Here is a 22801-nt window from a genome sequence, read left to right as displayed (position 1 = left end):
AAGAGCCGCCCTCTCCAAAGCAAAAAACACAGCATCAATGGGACCAGATGGTGTCCCGGGCTGCGTCCTACATGAACTCCAAGAAGAGCTAAACCCAAACATAAAACTACTGTTCAATCTCAGCCTTACTACAGGATATATGTGCCCAAAGAGTGGCGTACAGCAACAGTAGTCCCTCTCCATAAAGGTGGTGCCTCAACGGATCCTGGAAACTATCGCCCCATAAGCCTGACTAGCTTGGTCTGCAAAGCTATGGAAAGGATCATCATGGACCTCATAAATAAAGATATTGGGGACCTACAAACACTGGATCCTACCCAGTTCGGCTTTGTTAAGGGCAGATCCTACGTCTTAAACCTGGTTGATTTCTTTGAAACAGTCACCAAGGCCATTGACGAGGGGAAGGTGGTCCACACAGCCTACCTGGACCTCGCAAAAGCCTTCGATACAATACCCCACTCGGGCATTATAGATAAGCTCACCAGCTTAAATATAAACCCCTATGTCACTAGATGGATTGCAAACTGGCTCAAGGACAAAACCCACATGGTTAGAATTGCTGGAGCCATGTCAGACTCCAAACCAGTTATAAGTGGTGTCCCAAAAGGCTCAGTCCTGGGACCTCTCTTGTTCGGTATATATTTCTCGGAGGTACAGGCCAACACGGAAGGACTGTGGCTGACCAAGTTCGCAGATGACTGCAAACTGGGCGCCATAATCGACTCTCCAGTCGACACAAGCATCCTCCAAAAGGGCCTCATAGAAACAGACAACTGGTGCCAGAGCCATGGCCTCAAGCTAAATGCCAAAAAGTGTATAGTCATCCCCTTTGGCAAAAACAAAGTGCCCACAAATTACCACATAGGTGGTAATCCATTAAGTACAGAAGAAGTAATTAGGGACCTGGGGACCCAAGTTGATAGCAATCTCTCATTTGACAACCACGTGGCCAAAGTGGTTAGAGAAACATTTTATATAGCCCACCTAATCATGAAGGGATTCACATCTAGATCAGGGGACGTCATCGTGCCTCTTTACTCATCCCTCATCAGGCCCATAATTGAGTACAATGCCCCTTTTGGGATGTACCTTACCAGACACCTGCAGCAACTGAAAAGACCCCAAAAGTACCTCACCAAGAGGATCAAAGGGCTCAAACAGATGCCATATCCTGCCCGGTTAAAGAAACTCCAGCTCTACTCAGTGGCATACCGCCTGTTCAGAGGCGATCTGTGCCTGACGTATAAAGCCATGTCCAACCCGGAATTAATGGACATGCTGCACCCCAGAAAATCCAAATCCCATCGAGCTACGCTCGAGAGACTTGAACCTCAGCACTGAAATAAATAGGACATGCTGGAGGGACAGATTCATAACCCAGAGGCTCCCTTCACTCTGGAATAAAATCCCAGTCCAGGTTAGGCAGAGTCCCTCATTGACTCTCTTCAAGAGGAATCTTGATGAGTGGATGGGAGATCATAGGTTTACCCCAGGTATCACTTCTGTGTCACTGTTAGACAGAGGCACAGTATACTAACCTCGAAAAAGGGCATAGCAAAATAAATTTAAAATGGGTGGCGAAAGCCAAACACATTCTGGCTAGGCTTATAAATGCCCTAGGGCAGATAGCCTAGTATGAACCTATGAACCTATGAACAAGTGTGAATTGTGTGGTTCCTAGCCCTTAAGAGATGATGCTCGGTGGTGGCAGTGAGGAGTCGTCTAGATAAGGAAACACCTGGAATCCCAAATGTCTCAGGTGAGCCGTCACTACTGCCATGGATATTTTGAACACCCTGGGGGCTGTGGTGAGACCAAAGGGCAGAGCTCTGAACTGGTAATGACTGGCTCACAGCCAGAAGGGTAAATGTCTCCTGGACTGCCTGTCCATTTTTAAAGGGTAGTACGCATCCTGGAGATCGAAAGAGCACATCCAATGGTCCTGACCCAAAAAGGGTAGAATGGACTGTAGTATCACCATCTGGAACTTGGTCTTTTTTACTGCCCTGTTTAACTTGCTGAGATCCAGGATAGGTCTCCAGTCCTCTGTCTTTTTTGGAACTAAAAAGAATATTGAGTAAGTTCCGGATTCGATCTGGTCTGCGGGGACTTCATTGGCTCTTTTGCAGCAAACTTTTTACTTCTAAGGCTGCTTGATCCCGAAGATTGGGTGGAACATCTGGGATTGATCGTTTTTGACTTCTTGGGATTGTTTTGGAGAATGGAATTTTGTAACCACTGTATATTATGCACCATACCCACGAGTCTTCTGTGATGTTCTGCCCAGACTGCCTCCAGAGGTGGGCAACCGGGCAATCCTTCAGGTATTCTGAAAGGGTCTGGCAGAGAACATATCCCTGTTGTGAGGTCGGTATCTCCAGTTATTTCCCCCCTCTACCTCTGGGGGAATTATCTCCACGAGTGTCCGGCGAAACTTCCTGGGATTTACGGAACCACATTTTGCCTCTCTTTTGGCCTTTGGGATAAGGCCAGGATGGAGTGGAAAAACAGACTCCTACGGCAGACAGAAGCCACCTCATTCACTCCTGGTAAGAGTCTCTCAAACTTGCGTCCCGAACAAGGCCAAGCCGTCAAAGGGGACATTCATAAAGGAGGACTTGAAGGGCTCCACAAATTGATAAAGGCACAGTCTGCGAAGAGCCACTCCTGTGCTTGCAACCCTACTCACTCCATCTGCTGTGTAAGAAATAAGGCACATGGAGGAGTTAACAATGGAGGTTAGGGTCACTAGCTGGTTAGCCAACTTGGAAGCCACTCCTTCAGCTGAAGGATCCTGGAGGGTATTACCCAGCTCTTTAAGGAGATCCCTCGGAGGTCTTGTGAAATGTGTCAAATAGTTCGGCGACCGAAGAGTAAAGGCCGCTGAAGAGAAAACGCACCTCATATCTATCCATGGCTCTAGACTCCTTTTTGGCGGATGAATAGAAGAGGAAGTCTCCATGAGTCCCTTCTTGGTGGCTGCTGCCACCACCATAGCATCAACTGGCATGCCTTTAGAGAGAAATGTCTTGTCCTCTGGTGCAGTAATGAATTTGTTAGGCCTTCTCGGAACGGGGTCCATGGTCTCTGGAGCATTCCACTCCTTTCGACTCACTACAGACAAAAGTGGGTCAAAAGGTGGACACACCCAGGAGGTGGAGGGTCGGGAACCAACCGTGTCCAGGTACACGGACTCGTCCTCTGAAGGGGAAAGGAACTTCCAGTTTCCCCTCTGTCTAAGGATTTCCAGGATGTCTGAGAATGAGACGTCCTTAGAGGGGGACAGTGGGGACCCTTCCGAGTCATCCAAGACCATGTCAGAAATGAAGGACTCAGGGGAGTCCACATGCTTCCTCTTACATCTTTTCTTCCTGGGAAACTCCTCGGAGGCATGCTCAGGAGAGGTCTTGGAAGAAGAGGGGTTGCCCTGTGGGGCATCCTGGGGCATTGGTTCCCTACGCTTGGGGTGGAGAGGAGGATCCGAGGCAGACACCGGTATCAATGGGGATGGAGCAATGGAGCCGAGGTTGGAGCGGTCTCGGTAGACAGCACACTATTCATCACCTCGAAGGCACCTCGGTCCAGAACAGAGGTAGGCTCTGGCTACGAGGAGCCTGGAGACTTCCTCCGCACCGAAGGCGATGGCTCCGAAGCAGATGTGAGAGCCGAACTCACCTGCACCGGGCTCCGAGAGGGAGTGCGGGGTCGGACAAGGGTCCGATGCCACTTCCCCCCCTCGGAGCCAATGAGAGAGTCTCGGCACCCAGACCCTTAGACAGAGCGAACTATTGAGGAGGTCAGAGCGGATGTCAGAACTGACAGGGCAAGGGTTGTCGGAACAGACGGTTCCACCACTACTACTTCCATGCACTCTGGCTCCAAACTGGATGCAGTCGGAAGAGGAATAAGAGACAGGAACTGGTTCGCACAACAGCGCCACTTCCTTCAGGGCTAGGACCGACAACTGAGCAAATACCCATTTCTTGAGCAGCCTCTTCACCACTCTCTCTACATCATCATCCTATAATCCGATAAACTCCTGGATGATCGAGAGGAGTGGGCCGAGGACCGGTGACTACCTGCCACTGACTGCAAAAGTGGAGACTGAGGCACAGATCTCACCAGGTCCAGCGAAGGAGATCTCGATCTTTTTTGGGTCCAGGACAACTCTGAAGACACTGATGGAGCCGCCAGAGAAAAAAAGACTCCTCGGAGCCAACTATCCTTTTGTCGGCCCCGAAGGTGGAGCCGATGAATATGCCAGTTTGTCGTCGGATTTTTTTAGAAGAGGAAAGAAGAAGTGGGGTTTTAGCCTCTAAGTTAAATGGCTATTACTCCCAAAGGGAGAAGGCCTCTAACTAAAATGGCTTCTCCCTAGGTAGCAAGGAGGGATAACAGGACAAGAAGGAAACAACCCTCAAGAAAAACGGGCCGCCAACAACAACAACACACAGGTAAAGGCCTGAGAGAAAATGAAGGCCTAACAACAGCAAAACAACAGCAACGAGGATAGGGGTGATAAAGGAGGAGTAATCACTAAACGCTGAAGAAGCTTAGCCTTAAACAATTAGAATTTTTATAGAAAAAAAATCACTACTTAGCCTGAGCCAGCAGAAGACAAACTCGATGCTGCAAACGAGATCTGGGTAGCTACTGCTAAGCATGCTGGGATAAAGGGCTAGCCTCGAGCCAGTAAGGACTCTTTGAGCTTTAGAAGTGGCAGAGTCGGAGCAGAGATCAGCTCCGAACCCAACCAAAAAGAAGGAAGGCGAGATGAACAACATAACATCACATCTTAAGCTCTACTCATCCATTGTAATGTCCAAACCACTAATGTGAAACATTCTTGCATTTCATCTTACAATTCAAATAACACAATTTCAAATAACACAATTTCCATTACTCTTTGCATTAGGAGATTCCACTCACTTTTTATATTACTGCTCTTTTTTCACTACTCCAGCTTGTGAAAGTTTGGGAACCTTTCCTTCTTTAATTTTATTCTGACAATTTTTTCACTGGTCAAGGCCAACCAACAACTTTTTAAAACTATCTGTATGTTGTTAGATCAAAGCATCTTATTTTTGTTCAAGGTCTTTCTGAAAAGGCTTCCATTACCTTTGTTTCAGAAGCTATTTTTTTAATTAACACTTTATTAAAAAATCTACTCCAACTTTTTTTCTAGCTGTCTTTGAAATTTTATAACTAGAATAATCATTCTCAAAGATTTAACTTCACTTTGCATAAACCACTTAGACTCTCAAGAGTAGGATCATTACTCTGACAAGATTTTAACTTGACTTTGCACGGCTGCAACACATGCCTGAAAAGCAAAACACACATTTGCCTCTATCTGTCTATCAGAAGTATTTCTAATGAAATGCACTCAAACAATGCTGTGGTACAGCAGCATGAATTGCCAGACTTAGTTGGCCAGCAATACTTTCTTTTGTCTGCATATGTTCATCTGTTCACTTTCCATAACAGCAACATGTATACTGTTTTGCTTACCACTTTCTTTGCCTCTCATTTCTTCAACACAGGCAACTTGCAACCTTACAATCAATGTCAACAGGTCTGCACACAATTTCTTACAGTATACAACAATGAACTCCCTTTTCACTACCAGAAAGTTTAACTTTGTTTAGGAGTACTTCACTCAAACTTTAGTTTCACAAACTGTCATCAAAAGTATTGCAAAGAAATCTCACAGCAAATTATGTTGCAAGGTCTTGAGTGAAATGTCAACACTTTCTTTTCCAAGCAACTCCTTAACTGCAGCAAAGGTTCACTTTTAATGCTGGAGCAAGTAATTGCAGGGGCATAGAGAAATTATTTTACTTCCTGCAGGAATAACAGATCCACAATATCAATAATTAGTTACTCAGGAAAACTTGTTTTATGCTTCTCATACATTATGACACCAGTTCCTTACAACATTTGACCAAGACAAACAATTCAGGATAGCACCTATTACACTCAGTGCCACATAAAGCACTGTCATCTATACATGATTTCTAAAAGCTGCATATTTCATTTGTTTGCCTTTATTTCTTAACAAGCAAGGCTAACAAAAAGAGAGTTTTCAGCTAAGAACGGTTCCTACCATCCGGACTATATTTCAGGAGCAACACAGTTGTCTTTTAACTAAAGAAATAATATACCAATTGTCTGGCATAGTCTGATGTCTACTTGCTTCACCACAAGTTAATTCATAAATGCGACAAACAATACGAAACTCATGAAAGCAGTATTTTTCACAGCTGCAACACACCAAACACTGCATTAGCTTTAGCAACTTATTTAGATATTTGCACTCACTTTGATGTTTCTCAATCTTTCACTGCATGGCTTCCCTTTTTCAATACATGGTTCATTTGCATGTGACAATTATTCACCAGTTGACGGTCACATGTAAGCAAACAATGGTGAATTATTATTGGGTTTACATTTGTGTAGCAGCACATTTGAACTATTGCAGAACCATCAGCACAACAGACTTTTTTTTTAAATCCAGACATGCTTTGTACTGCTTCAATTTAAGCACACCACTTTTCCATACTTTGCACATACTAGCAACACTTTTTTGTACCGGGGAATTTCCAATAGCTCTACCAAAGTCACTAAAAACACAGCACTTTACAACAGATTTACTTTACCTCTGCATTTAAGGTGCATTTTTACAGTGCTCACCACTTTTATATACCCAACTTCAGCTATTTATTTCATTGTTTTTTTAAGAAACATTTAATTTCTTTCAGGTCACTTTGCTAAAATAATTAATACCTGTCAAACCATTGTTCCTCATGGAATTCTTTTACACTTATTCAATAATTATTTCACTTACTGCACTCTTAAAAGAGAAAGTCCAGCTTCAGTTTCTAGCTCAATCTTTGGATGAGGCAGACAGAAGTTTAATAACACTGTTCAAACTAACAGTCAGTGATTAAAACCTGCATTCCACTCAAGGTTTATTGCATCTACTTCATGCAATGCAAATCCACAACTTTTAGCCATACTTAACATCACTTCTCTGAAATAGCAGCAGCCAGGACTCAGTCAGAAGTCATTAAACAATGCTTCTTTGAGGATTACTCCCTTACTGCATTTCAATACACAAACTGCAGTCCTTTTTCTAGATTCAAGGTTACGCCAGAGTAGTTTACTTATATCTTAATAACACAGGGTTGCCTTTTTTGCCAAATTCTCCCTCACTGTAACATCTTAAAGGCCTCTCTGCAAATACTTCTAAAGAATTAGCTCATGTATGTATGCATTTTAATGTATTCACAACCTTCACACACGCTTTAGGAAACACTATCAAGGCAGCTACCTTTCAAATGATTATATCCAGATAAAATATATACATACATAGACACAAACAAACACACATATAACAGTTACTACTGTTTGACTGACTGTTGATTTAGTTGAAAAAGGAAAAGCCAGCACAGATGATTGAAAAATCAGCTGTTCAACTGGGGATCAGGGAATTTGCCCCTTCCCCACTGTAGTGAGATCTTGAAGTAGTGATATATAAAAGTAAAAGGTGTGTGTTGGACACAGCACCCTATGCATGTAAATCGAACTTATACGTTTGATTATGTGAGGTCTACTGATACCACATTTCAGTGAAATGCCACAGATCCATAAATACACTCACACACCTAAATAAATATATATATAGATGGAAATTACACTTAATCGAAACTTACTTTACTGAAACATCACCAAAGTTTGAATAAACTGAAGCTTCACATTACCGCATTTTTTTTTAACAGGAAATTAAGGCACTTCGCCAACACTCAAAACAAAAACATATAGCAGTATATCAAACCCATCCAGGTGAGGGTCTGCACCCCCCCCCCCCAACTAAATATACGAACTCCAGGATCTCACTACAGTGGGGGAAAAGGGCAAATTTCCCTATGCTGGCCAAGTGCCTCCATTCCCTGTTAAAAAAAAAAAAAAGCGGCAAAGTGAAGTTTTGGTTTATTCAAACTTTGGTGATGTCGTCTCGGTAAAGTAAGTTTCGATTAAGGTAATTTCTGCCTACTGAATATGCATAGTGAGAAAGAGAGAGTGTGTGAGTGATGGGAAGCATTCATTTGGTTGGAAATCTCAAAATAATGAAATTGCGAATTTGCCATTTCCCCAATGTTGTGAGATCCTGGAGTTAGTACATATAATTAGCAAGGGATATGGGAAGGAGCAAGAGGGCTTGGTCCTCTGCACAGAATATTCTGAGTTTTTCAACTAAATGAATAGCTGTGTGTCTATATATACACAAAAATATATTTTATATCTATATCAAGCTGCTTCATTCACCATAACAAAAAAATACATGAAAAGGCTACTATGTTATAAGAGTTCTATAATCAGTAATAGCAGTAATATACAGGGGACTTTTCCTTGTGGCTCCTGCAAATTTTGTCATTTAATTGATACACGTAATAGCTTTGTCCATCCCTATACTGGTGCTACATACAATTTTAAAGTTCATGTGACTTGCAGGACAAAAAATGTAGTCTATATGGCACAGTGCAATGTCTGCAAAAAATGGTACATAGGCAAAACAAACAGGATGTTGTTTGAAATAATGAGGGAGCAACAGAGAGACATCAGGAATTTTAATGTTAACAACTTTGGCTAGGCATATTAAAGATACTGATACCACATACAACTTTAATTTTAAAGTTATTGAGATGGTAAGTGAAAATGGCAGACTTTGTGATATTATCAACTATACTGAAAGCCGTGTATTGTTCTGGATACTACATCTGCAAGATGACAAAGCTTTTGGATTAAATGACAATGTTTCTTTAAAACCTAAATTGAAGAGTAGGAGGTTTTAATTATTTTGCATCATGTGTATGAGAACTGCATATTTTATTGGCTGCTTCTTTTTTAAATCTGTACTTAATTGAATTGTGTAATTTGATATGGTCTGAAGAAGTTTTTATGAAAGCGCTTACTAGTTTTACTTAAAGTGTTTACATGTACCTTCTAGTCTTTGGCACAGTTTTTTATTTAAAATTTTATGTTTTATGTGCTTTTGATTCTGGCTTGGTGGTTTTGCTCTTTTTATATTATTTTTGCCATTTTCTGGACGAGAATCATGGCTGAAGGTAATAATATAGAATTAGACTATAACACTACTGCTGGATCCACCCAAGATATAAAGACTCATTTCAACATCTTCTGCGAATGGATACTAACCCTTTACTTTCAATGAATGTGCTTGACAATGTTGCTGAAGTTTCAACTGCTGACATTGACATTGGGGTACTAAAAACGACAGTAGCGGAACTTGAAAACAGTTTCTTTCAGCTTGAACGTTATCAATGGCAGAGGATGCATATGGAGGCTTGTCGGGAATTTAAAGTAATACCGAGAGGTTTACGTATCTTTGTTATGCCTACATATGGTATGCAGCATCCTGAGCTTTTAAAGAACTGGCAGAAGTTGAATTTGGATACAAGTTTTGCATATATTAGGATGCTTATAGATTATTTCCTGCCCTTGGAACTTTCTTTGATTCAATTAAAAGTAAGCAACGTTTTCTAACTGATAATTTTCCATCCTCTACTGCAGACATTTACTTAGATGAAGTTTATACTAATGTATCAGCGTATGAACTATAACTTAAACAGCAAAAGATACAAAAATTAAAAAGGGGCATGCACGATTTTAAGAATGGTGCAATGTTTTCCTGGCCTAGAAGGAATGTGCAAGATTGCAATGCCAGCAATAATGAGGGGATTAGTAACGTAAGACATAAGCATGATGGTACTGCTAACAATGTTAATGGAACTGGTGACCTGAGAGAAGGGCCGGCCACTGAATTGAATGCTACACCTATACTTATGTCAGCACCAGTGATGAGTGCTACTTCACTCTCTACGACCTCTGGTGCTGCTATTTCCTCACAGCTAGATGTGCATCATAGAAAGACCTTGGTCACTGATTTTAATGAAAAGGTTTTTTCGAAAATGCTACTCCCCATTCAAGACAAAAGGAAGCAGGAGAGAGGTCGCTCAGCCAGCAGGGGGTGGAAAGGTCACATGGAACAAGATACCTTTGTTGAAGAGGATGTGGGCCAAAGGCACAATGGATTAATGTTTAACTTATCTACAAGGACATTAGATGTGGATGAGCATAATGTCCTGCAAAGGGGTTTGTCCTTTATTCCAGCAGTGTGTTCATCTTTGGGTGAAGTTTCAACAGATATTCGTTTATTCGCCCGTAATGTTATGCTGAAATTATTTTCTACTGAACAAACCGTAAGTACTTTTAAAAGACCTAGTACTTTTAATCTGCCACTAAATACCACATTAGAAGTATTCTGCAATTTATGTGTGCATGACTTGAGTCTAGTATTGAATACTGAGCAGTCTGAGAACACAAAAACACTTTTTTTAACTTAACCATCAAAGAGATGCAAGCCTTAAACAGGCTTAGCAATGATAACTCAATTTATATTCGGCAAGCAGAAAAAGGAGGTGGACTAGTGGTCATGGACTTTGATAAATATATGAGTTCAGTGTTACAGCTTTTAAATGATGAACTGACTTATGAGAAACTTATTTCTGATGTACATGATGTCATCTATTAGGGTGCACTCTATATTGAATGATTGCCTACTTTTAAACATTATTGATGATAATATTTTTAAGTTTTGCTATGGTGACTCTCCTCTGATACCAGGTTTAAATACATTACCTAAAGTACATAAGAGTTTATCCAATCCACCCCAGAGACTGATTGTCTCAGGACAGGGGTGGGCAACTGAAATGATTTCCGTTTATGTAGAACGACACTTAAGACCAATATTACATAACTATGTGATGGTCCTTAATGACTCTGGGCAATTTCTGTCTCAACTATTTGATTATTGTTCTAGGGTGGATTCATATGCTAATTTTCTTTTTGTAACATTAGACATATATTCTTTGTTCACAGTTATACCAAACAACAGTGGTTTGGAATTTAGTAAATATTTTTTGCTAGATGATGGAACATATGATCTAAAACAGATTTAACATGCTTATTCATAGAAACCATCTTGGATAATAGGGTCTTTACCTTTGATAACTGTTATTACAGGCAGAAGATCGGAGTGACCATGGGCAACAGGTATGCTAATATGGTGTTGGCACAGAGAGAAAAGACATGTCTTAACCAATAATAGTTTTCTAGAACATATTAAGTTCTACAAATGTTTTGTAGACGATGTCTTTATGCTATGGGAGGGAACTACAGATGATTTTAAGTGCTTTCTAGAGTACCTAAATGGTACTACAAATTTTCTTAAGTTTACCAGCAGTTACTCTATACAACGGATAGACTATTTGGATATACAGCTAGACAAAGATGCTTCTGGGAATATTACTACCAGTCGTTATAGGAAAGACTGTCACAAAAATCATATGCTGCACAGAAATAGTCTACATCCCCCACATAATTTTAAAAACATCATTACGGGTAAGGCAATGAAACTTTCTTGACTGAACAATATGGAAGACATATTTATGACAGATCTGGAAGTACTAGGTGATGAATTACCAGCAAGGAGATATAGGGATGCCGAAATAGAAAATGGTATTAATGAAGCTAAAGCACTTAGGGGTAGTAGAGCCTCCCCTTACTATTCAGATACAAATTATAGGAATGAAGTATCCGGATCAGTTACCAGCTATAAAGCACCAAGGGTAAATTTAACATACTCCAGTAATATTAAGATTATTTGTGATACCATAGAAAATAACTGGCACGTTTTAACATCGGATAGTACAATTAATGATGTAATAGGAACAGCACCAACTTTCTTACTTAGGAATAAAAAGTCCCTGAAAAGGCTACTATGTTATAACCAGTAATAGCAGCAATATACAGGGGACTTTTCCTTGTGGTTCCTGTAATTTTTGTCATTTAATTGATACACATAATAGCTTTGTCCATCCCTATACCGGTGCTACATACAATTTTAAAGTTCATGCGACTTGCAGGACAAAAAATTTAGTCTACTTGGCACAGTGCAATGTTTGCAAAAAATTTTACATAGGCAAAACAAACAGGATGTTGTCTGAAAGAATGAGGGAGCACCAGAGAGACATTAGGCATTTTACTGTTAACAACTCTTTGGCTACGCATATTAAAGATACTTATACCACACATAACTTTAATTTGAAAGTTATTAAGATGGTAAGTGAAAACGGCAGACTTAGTGATATTATCAACTATACTGAAAGCCGTGAATTGTTCTGGATGCTACATCTGCAAGCTGACAAAGCTTTTGGATTAAATGACAAGGTTTCTTTAAAACCTAAATTGAGTAGGAGGTTTTAATTGTTTTGCATCATGTGTATGAGAACTGCATATTTTATTGGCTGCTTCTTTTTTAAATCTGTACTTAACTGAATTGTGTAATTTGACATGGTCTGAAGAAGTTTTTATGAAAGCGCTTACCAGTTTTATTTAAAAGTGTTTACAAGTACCTTCTAGCCTTTGGTACAGTTTTTTATTTACAATTTTATGTTTTATGTGCTTTTGGTTGTCGTTTGGTGGTTTTGCACTTTTTACAGATAGTTTTCTGGCTTACCAGCCATGCAATACAATATTTTTACTTTGTTTTATATTTCCTTTTATCAAGCATCAATGACTATTCCCTTTATTGTACACAAACTAATAATTTGTTTTCACTCATTTCTCTCTGGTTGTCTGAGGTCTCAATCTTTCAGTCTCCATTTCCAATCAGGCTTACCACAGACTCTCCTTCTCAGAGTCTGTATTACATGCAGCTGAGGCACCTCCAGCAGTGTAGGCTTCCAGTGAACAGGTACATCTTCCAACAAGAAGAAAACTGGGAATGGTTGACATTTATAATCCCACATGGACAGGATGATGTTAGCATAAGTGGGGGCACAACTGGCCCCCATAGCTACTCTCTGTTACTGTCGAAAAAAATTGCCTTCAAAGAACAAACAGGTGTTTCTAAGAACCAAATCAGATAATTCCAAACATATAAAGATATCGTTCTCTGAAAATTGATCATTCATTGCAAGGGCTTCTTCTAACCATTGCAAACCAATGTCATGTGGGATAACTGAAAACAGATCAACCACATCAACTGTTACAAAAAAATCAATTGTTAAGAATAGTATTCAGGAAGGATTGCGTCAGGAAAATCCCAATAATCCTTCAGAATATTAGTTTCCCCTTCCAACAAAATTTTTAGCTTCCAGTCTAAGTACTTTGTCAGTGGGGCAATTTTAGAACGTTCCGAGTCCACTATCGATCTAAGTGGAGGGTCCTGAATGTCCTTGTGGACCTTTGGTATTCCAAAAATAGAGGAAACTCTAGGTTTGTTATTTTCCAGATATGAATAGGTCCTAAAATCAATAGCCCCCCGATCAAATAAATCCTTTAGGGCAAAATCGATTTTCTTGTAAGCTATATTGATCTCATTGACTGAGCCCCTACTATATCTGGTATCATCCTGTAAAATGGACATTTTAGCCTTATAGATAATTTTATCCTTAAAAATAATGCCCCCTCCTTTATCAGGTTCCATAACCCTTATAGAACGATTCGCAGGTAAATCATTCAATAATTGGTTCTCACCAGGAGATACTTGAACCTAATCTTATTAGCTTGATAACCTTTTCTAATTTCCTCTTCTAAGGTCAGTTCAAGGTTCTTTAACTGGAGATGCAGGGGAGGGTTAAATGTTCTTGATTTCTTGGGCTTATCAGAATTTGTTGACAAAGAACTCCCTCCAAAAAAGTTCTCCAGGTTTAATTTCCTGATAAACATCTTAATATCCAAAATAACCTGTGTTAAATTGCTTTTCTTTCTGGGGATAAATTTAAAACCTTTCATTAACACTTGAAATATTCATCAGTAATTTCCAAGTTGCTATAATTAAAAATATTGAAACCTCATATGTTATAACCAGGGGATTAATATCTTCACCCTCTATCTGGTCTTCCGTCTGTAGCCTCCCCCCTTTCGATGGTGTGTGTCCCTGTAAATATGGTTGGACTGATTTTTATTTTTAATTCTTTCAGACCTACGTGGCGGGGTTGAATCACCATGGAAATCCAGTGGGGGATATTCATCCATTCCATAAGCTCCCTGATAATTGTTCCCATTCTCAATGGTAAAATATTGTTATGAATGTTGAACCTGGGGAGCAGGAATGTTATTAACCCTCCAAGTACAAGTAAAAAAATTATTATTGGATTTTGAGGGCGGATATTGTTTCCCTTCACGACATTCCTAGACATCCCTATCTATTTTTTATGTTTTCTATTCAAAATTTCATTACAATTGTCATCTATCTGATGTTTCAAATTGTAGCATTTCACTTTCTCACTTTCAATATGGAACATTACATCATTTGTTAAACATGCATTTAAACTTTCAATGTACTTCTGTAAATTAATCATTTCACGCTCGTTATTTTTGATAATTGTGGTTTTGAGATTTTAAGAGCTATTATCAAAAATAGTTAAAAGATCCTTATAAAATTCAGAACCAAGCTCAACACTGTTGGGGTATTTATATACCTGTAAACCTTTAGGTACAATCCTAAGGTTGATACATTCTTTGAGATAAATATTGTCTATATCTAAAGTCCTGTACCTTAGAAGAACTTTGTGAAGTTTAAATAAATTGTTGCTGTAGCTGTCCGAAGTTTCAGCATTCAAATTTGTAGAACGTTTCTGTAAGACCGGTTTTTGAACCAGCCAAGCATTAAAATCCATTTCTTTGCTGTTAACATTTGTGGAATTCGTTCCATTTCCCGATACTATGTTCCCTGTAGACTGAGGAAGAAAGAAAAAGAGATGGTGTAGAGTCCAAAGAAGATCTGCCAGGCTGGATGGGTTCAGCATTAGTCTGCTCCTCACTGACATGAACCTTGTTAGATGGTCCAGCCCCAGAACACTGAAAGCCCAAACATGATGTCACTTCCTGATTACAGGGAAGTGAAACAGAAGTTAAAAGCGCACCCAAGCCTTGTCTGATAGGTATGAGCAAGTCCACCAATTGGGTCAACTGACCTGCGATCTTGTGAAATTCACCATCCTCAAGGCTTCTCACTCCTTCCGAGTGAGACACCAGTGAATTCTGCCCTTCCTGAAGCTCCATAACAGACAAATATCTAAACCAACAGGAGCAAGCGCCCAGAACAACAACAATAAACCAAAAGGATCCAGAAACAAAAGAAGGGCTATAGGAGGGCTGATAAAGGAGGAGCATTATTTGTATGGATACAATTATCTATGAGGCTAAAATGTTGCCCATTTTACAGGAATGATACCAGATATAGTAGGGTCTCAATCAACAAGATCAATTTAGCTTATAAGAAAATCGATTTTGCCCTAAAGGATTTACTTGATCAGGGGGCTATTGATTTTGGGACCTATGCATATCTGGAAAATAACAAACCTAGAGTTTCCTCTATTTTCAGAATACTGAAGGTCCACAAAGACATCCAGGGCCCTTCAGTTATACCAATAGTGGCCTCGGAAGGTTCTAAAATTGCCCCACTGGCAAAGTACTTAGACTGGAACCTAAAAATTTTGTTGGAAGGGGAAACTAATATTCTGAAAGATTCTTTGGATTTTCTTTCCACAATCCTTCCTGAATACTATTCTGAACAATTGATTTTTGTAACAGTGGATGTGGTTGATCTGTTTTTAGTTATCTCTCATAATATTGGTTTGCAATGGTTAGAAGCCCTTACAATGAGTGATCGATTTTCAGAGAATATCTTTGTATGTTTGGAATTAGCCGATTTGGTTCTAAGAAACAACTATTTGTTCTTTGAAGGCAAATTTTGTCGACAGGAACAGGGAGTAGCTATGGGGGTCAGTTGTGCCCCCACTTATGCTAACATCATCCTGTCCATGTGGGAATATAAATATGTCAACCAATCCGTTTTCTTCTTGTTGGAAGATATACAAGAGACATTTAGATGAGATCTGCCTCTTGTGGTATGGCAGTTTAGAGCAATTAAATGACTTTATACTATATCTTTCTAACACTACCCCCTTTCTAAAATTCACCCACAAAGTTACACATGATTGGATGGACTATTTAGATGTTTCCATATAGAAGATCAAAGGAGTTTAAAAATCTACCATTTTCAGAAAAAAATCCTTTTTCTAACTCTTATATTTGTTTCTCCAGTACCAACCCACATTTTCAGAAATAAGGGATTATCAAGGGTCAATATATCCGAGCAAGCCGAATGAGCTCCCTAAACGAGGATTTTGACAAAGAATGTAGGATTCTAGAAAAAATGTTCATAGAAAGAGGTTATCCTAGAGATATGATATACCAAGTAATGGATAAAGTTAGTAAGGGCAGAAATGGAAAATAGCCCCCAATTCTAAGTAAGGACTCTTTCATACTCGCCAACAAGGGAGGCCATGATACTGATAATTCTGGGTTTCAGAGGGCTTTTGTTACGAACTTTGGTGGGGATGCTTATTATATTAAAGGTGTCACAGAAAGGGAATGGAACAAATTCCCGGAATTTGCTGAACTGGAGAATATTAAAGGCAAACCCCTTAAAATAGTGTTCAGAAAAGGTCAGAATATTAAAAAATTTTTAGAACACCCAGTCAATTCAGTTGTTTCCAGACGGAGAAAAGTTGGTACCTACAGGTGTGGGGCTTGTTCACAGTGTGCTAATATCCATCACGGAGAAAAAATATTTATTAAGGCGAGACAAAGACAGGTAGTGAGTAAGATTTATTCTAAATGTAACTCACAAGAACTGGTCTATATAGTATTATGTGATCACTGTGATGCCTTCTATGTGGGGAAAACCGAACTCTGCTTGAAACATAGGATTTTTGAACATTTAAATGATGTTAAAAACTGGAATGAGCACAATGCCCTCCTTCAACATACACTGTCTTTGTCACAGTGCTAATTTTTTCAATTTTTGTTATTGAGGTAGTTCCTAAGGATGTGAGGGGAGGGGGGTCCCTGGGAAACCAAGTTAGAATATAAGGAAGCCTACTGGCAAATTGTATTGGAAGCTAACCAACATCCAGGGCTTAATGACCATCTCTCCCTGTTACCACTACTTAAGGTCTGCTAGGCTGTAACCATTTTTTTAAGTGCGGTTAATACTGTCAGGTTTTATTAACAGTATTCTTGTATTTTTACTGTTTATACACTGGGGATTTCATAAACATGTTTTTAGGATTTTTAATATTAGTAATAATCTACTTAATATTTCCAGCCATGTAGTATATTGTCTTTGATAAAATCACAGACTTAATAATCTACTTAATAATCTGGTTAAATAAGAGGTACCACATCATTATAAATTTTATTTAAAGTACATAAGGGTTACATATTATTATTATGACAGCTACTAAGTAGGGCAGGACCAGCTCAAATGTCACACTGATGGGGGAAGGGATGTGAATTTAACATGTGTACCAATAACACTTTGTTTTACAGCACAATAAACCACTCCCATGCCTAATAAAAAAGTATATATATATATATATATATATATATATATATATATACACATATATATATATATATATATATATATATATATATTTAGAAAGCTTGTGAGGAAATTATTACTCTATTTTTGTTTTACTTGGATCGCTTGTCTGTGTACTTAATAAAAGGATTTTCGACTGGAAACAAAACTGCCTGCCTTGCTTGGATTACTTTCGAATACTTAGTAATGCTGTACAATTATATATTTTCTATTATTTTTTGTTTTGGGTTTTGTTTTGACTTAAGACGAGTTTAAGTTTGCTACTTCTACTACTATTATCTGAACTGATTAACATACAGTGATTAACTAGAAATATATGGACTGAAAATCTTCCACACAGAGAAGTTTCTTACACGGTTTTGTTTTTTGGACCCACTAACACTTTAGTGGGTTGTTTTGAGACTTTGGGGATACCACAGAGATTACTTGTTTTTTTAATATTATGTTTAGGATTTTGTAAAAAAGATTTTTTTTTTATATTTTTATATATTTATTTATATAATTTTATAGGACAGTTCTATGAATGTGTTTTAACATAATAAAGGTATATTGCTTTAAATGAGACTTCATTTAACTGATTTAAGATGGAAGTATGCATATAAATGGGGGTGGAGTGTACTTTTGGCTTCTATCTGATGAAGTCTGTGTTCAGCAGACGAAAACGTACCTGAAGCCCTTCTTTTGTATCTGCATCCTATTGGTTTATTGTTGTTGTTCCGGGAGCTTCCTCCTGTTGGTTTGGTTATTAAGCATTTTACATCACAAAGCATACTGACACACTCCCAGTTGCAAACATTATGCATCACTTATAATCTACTGAATCGTTTTCAGTCAAACATTACATACCTCATTTAAGTTCTGCTTTCTTTTAAACCTCATTCCTACCCTGTACGTATTGTTCCCACAATTCACATTTTTTCCTATGTAGTTTGCTCCTACCCTTTTCTAAAGATCTCAATTCTAGTTGTTTTATCACTGTTACTATATTCACTACTTCTAATATAGTTGGCTTAGATCTTGGTTTCAATTTTCTAGTAATTGCTTTTTTTGGCAGCCACCATAATTCGACACAGCAAGGCTTTACCATGTCTCGGCAATTCCAATTCTTTATAACAGCTCAGAAAAATCATCTCTCTCGTCACACCAATCTGCCCACCAAGCATCTCCAACAGTGCAAGGAATCCTTAACGTCCACCAACCCACCACACTACCAGAAAATATGTTCCCATGTACTTCTTTCTTCCCAGTCACACCGCCAACATTTGCTGTCTACCGGAGGAAAAATTCTCTGGAGTCTACTTAGGGTATAAAAATATCCATGTAAACATTTCCAAGCAAAAATCCTAAATCTTCTAGATGTTGTTGCATACTTGGGTGACATAGATATAACCTCCCATTGTTTCTTTGTGAATTGCTTATCCAGTCTCTCTTCCTAATCTTCTCAGACTGATTCTTATAGTTTTCATGCAATATTTTATATGCTCTACTAATAACTCCTTTTTAATGGCAGCTTCTGTTCCCAATTCTACTAAAAACTCTGCCAGTGCTGGTCTTTCATTTAGGACCTCCCCTATTTCTTTCTTTTTGCCTGTACTCTGATATCAATCCTTGATAGGGAAGGCAATCTCTAACCTGCAGCCCAAACAAATTATTGGCCTCTTTCCACTCTATTACCCTTCCCCTTCTAGTCATCTGCTCCCAATAACTCAGTTCCTTTGCCAGTTTTCTCCAGTAAATTCCATCCCCTTTTGCCTACTGTCTATATCCCTAATTGCAGTCATCCTTATCGGCAAAATCTCCTTTCTTCATTCCCATGTTGGCTTAGTTCTTAGAATACTTTCTGCTACTTTATGGATACAATATTCTGTATGATAACGGTTATTCTCCTTAAAGGCCTGCATCCAAAATGCCAGTCTCTTCTTGTTTCTGGAGCTTCCCCCCCATTCCAACATCATCTCTTTCCACTTTTGAATTATAGTTTTCTGCTTGTGCTATGTATAGGAGCCTTAACTGTGTAGCTCTCAAATACCCCTTCAAATTGGGTAATCCCAATCTGCCCTGTTCTACAGGAAGTATCAACTTATCCCACTTGACTCTTGCTGTCTTCCCCTCCCAGATAAAGTCCTTTAGCTCTTTATTAATTTCTATCCACAACTTCTCCTCTGGTTAATAAAAAATATGCCTGACCTGTGTAGAAACTCCCATTTCACTAAATCCCTCCTTCAGCTCCACCTATGGGACAGTTACTTATATGGCACTTTAAACAACTCAGGTAAAATATTACATTACTGTGTATGTATGTATGCATGTTTGTGCACCTGCATGTGTAAATAAATGCATATTACATAAATATATACAGAGAGACATAGATATATGTCTGTATAGATACGCACCCTGCATGTAAGATTAGAAATTTAAGATGTGGGCAGCACTGTGACATAGTTAAGTTTGCTATATCACAGCACTTAAATTTTGCAGTTCACTTCTCAGCTGTATGCCTTCTGTGCAGAATCTGCATGTCCTCCCTATGTCAGCATGGATTTTTTTCAGATTGCTCACACATCACAGTTGAATTAATGATCTCGATCTCTAAATTGCACATTAGTGTATGTGAGATGCATGCAAGTGATAAAATGTGTGCCCATGTGTGTCCTGTAATGGACTGGCACCCCAGTGTTATACTGTGTGTGCATGTGTCCTGTAGTGGACTGGCATTCCACCTACGATTAGTTTCTCTGCCTTGCAGTTAATGAATGCACGAATAATCTCTAGATCTCCATGCTAAATAAGGAGAGAATGAATGAAGCTTGAGATATACTTTATATTTTAAAGTTGTTTATTGCTCAGAATATGTTTTAAATGTTAACCAATACATGGCCAAAAGACTAAACACACTAAAAAAAAAAAAAAACAGAACCAACCAAACCAACCAAATTTTGAACATCACATGTTTAATGTACAGATTTTAAAAACCAAAGACCAAGTGCTTTCATCTTAACAATAAAAATACTTCAATGTGTGACATTCGCAATTTGACTGGTTCCATTTTTTTGTTTTTAGTAGGTTTAAAATGTTGTTTGAAAATGTTAAACTCAGCATTCAAGTATATTCTGAAAATAAAGTGGAAGCCTCCAACACTGTTAATTCAAAAGTTACATAAGCATTGCTCATCATGATATTACTAAAAGCTACATTAACAGAATAAAGACTTTCAATTTTACATATTCTAATTACTGCAAAAGTAACTCTTTAAGATGGGGGCAATAAGATGTTGCTCTTGGCTTCCTATCTGCCCAAAGGATGAGATCACTGTCCTTATGTTGTGGTCAACAGCCAGATTCAGTAATCCAGCAGCACAGTGATGAGACTCGTTCTATATGACCATCTCCTCTAGGATAAGAATCCAAATGCTGCTCCTTGTTGAAGGGCTACTTATTAGTGTCCCTGCAAGTCTAATGTTACATGTAGTGTTGTAGGAGTAGGTCACACTGGGCAAAGTGACTATTTAGAATGACTTGTTTCTGCAAGTCCATGAATTATGCAAAGGTCTCATCAATACAGTGTAAGCCACTGGTTAATTCTTGCTTCTGTGTTCACTACCTTGAATTTTGAAGACTGTCAAGAAAGAAGGTGCTAAAACAGAAGTCTGTACATTAGAATGGTGCTTAAACATACTTCTGCTAATAGTTTATGGTGCTACTGCATCTAACTGAACACTGGCCCACCTTGTCATAGAAAGTCAAAGAAGTGCAAAATACTGTTTCAGACATGAGACTGACCATCTTTATGGTCAAAATTATTCAGTGATCTCTGCTTTGTAAGTTGGTACCTCCTTTTACACCCATCCCACCATATCAAAGTAAGGTACGGAGGCACAGCAGTAAATTAACGAAGTGCATCTTACTTTTAACATATACTTAAGAACTTTTTAGTTCTTTAGTATAATGTGTCTTGCAACACTGTCTTCAAAAACAGTCACTATTCCTTCCAGAACACTGTAAGAATATCAACACGAGTTTAAAAATGTTTATTTTACATTGTGTAAGAGGTTGTAGTGTCCATTCAACCATCCACACTTCTTTTCAGTGATATTCATAGGTGTTAACAGGGACACTACCACCCTTACCTCTCCTTTTCTTTAGTGTAACACACAGATGTCAGACTGGACTTTTGAAGCTGTAGACAGAGCAATTAACCATAAATTAATCCAATCCAAGCAGATTTTCACATCAGTGGAATATTTACTACACAATTCACTCAGTTTCATAAGGATTCTGTTTATTTTTATATTATAATTAGAAATAAATATATGTAATGTCGATTAGGCAGTATACTGGAAGCCGAGTGTGTGAGCCTTCCAAAAAAATAATAAGGGAATTCCTTTGGCTACTAAACATTTAAAAGCGCACTCATTTTCTCTTTCTGCTTTCAACTGGTTGTGACAGACGGATATGCAAGATTTACTTACCAGTGTCTGGGGAAAAACTGTGAAAAATCATACACTTCAGAATAGTGAACAGTTGATAGAAAACTCGTTAACTCGATACAACAGTCCAGAAATTTCATATAAAAATAATACCTTGAGTCCATCTGCGAAATACCGTTTCAGAAAGCCCACCATTGCTGGTCCTTCTCCCCCATACTAGATCCAATAGTTCTTTATCTATTTCAGAAGACATTCTAATCCCTTAACTGTGACTTGTTTTCATTGAGTAAAACAATGTATTATTTCCCTAAACATGTAGTGACTTCCTGTACGCAGTACTTCCCTGGTGAAGCACTGACATAGCGACGTTTCGATTCACGTGACATCCGTGTTTCGTCGTAACTACTAGCGTCATTTTTACTGTTTCTAGTTACTATCTGTGGAAATGTTGAGGTGTGGCATTTAGTAGTGTTTATTTGCAAATCTGGTTAATTAAAGTAGTTTCCACTATTAGATCAATTTCACAAAGTTTTAAGATTGCATTCCGTTTAAATAGGTCTTGAATTGTGTATTATATATAACGTTTATCAATTTAACAGGGTACGCCTACTGGACTAGGTAGCCTTTCATGGGCGACCCGTGAGCAGTACTTGGATAAAGGACTGGCTCAGCGTTGCAGAAGGCAGCAAGCAAATAAAGGTGGAAGCTCAAACTAAGTCAGCTAAGAAACATTATGTTTCGAAACTGACTAGGGTTGCCACCTTTCCAGATGCCCCAACTGGGACATTTTTTCTAGAAATGTAAGATTTTGCTGGACAAAACATGCCCCCAGC

General features: G+C 38.7%; 1 protein-coding gene across 2 annotated transcripts in view; it reads right to left on the bottom strand.

The window, feature by feature from the left end:
* The window catches only part of MINDY3 (MINDY lysine 48 deubiquitinase 3), a 2129565-nt gene extending 2107233 nt beyond the window's left edge, over positions 1 to 22332 (bottom strand). For both annotated transcript variants that reach the window (XM_044067502.1, XM_044067503.1), the window contains exon 1: positions 22122 to 22332. In XM_044067502.1, the coding sequence (XP_043923437.1) occupies positions 22122 to 22221 (100 nt within the window). In that variant the 5' untranslated portion in view covers positions 22222 to 22332. The remainder of the gene's footprint in view (positions 1 to 22121) is intronic.
* Between the last annotated feature and the right edge of the window lie 469 nt (positions 22333 to 22801).

The sequence above is a fragment of the Protopterus annectens genome, chromosome 3.part1 (assembly GCF_019279795.1).
Source record: "Protopterus annectens isolate FY-2018-M chromosome 3.part1, PAN1.0, whole genome shotgun sequence".
NCBI classification, from domain to species: domain Eukaryota; kingdom Metazoa; phylum Chordata; order Ceratodontiformes; family Protopteridae; genus Protopterus; species Protopterus annectens.
Note: the sequence above shows the minus strand (reverse complement) of the source record. Positions and strands in the feature narration are given on the sequence as shown.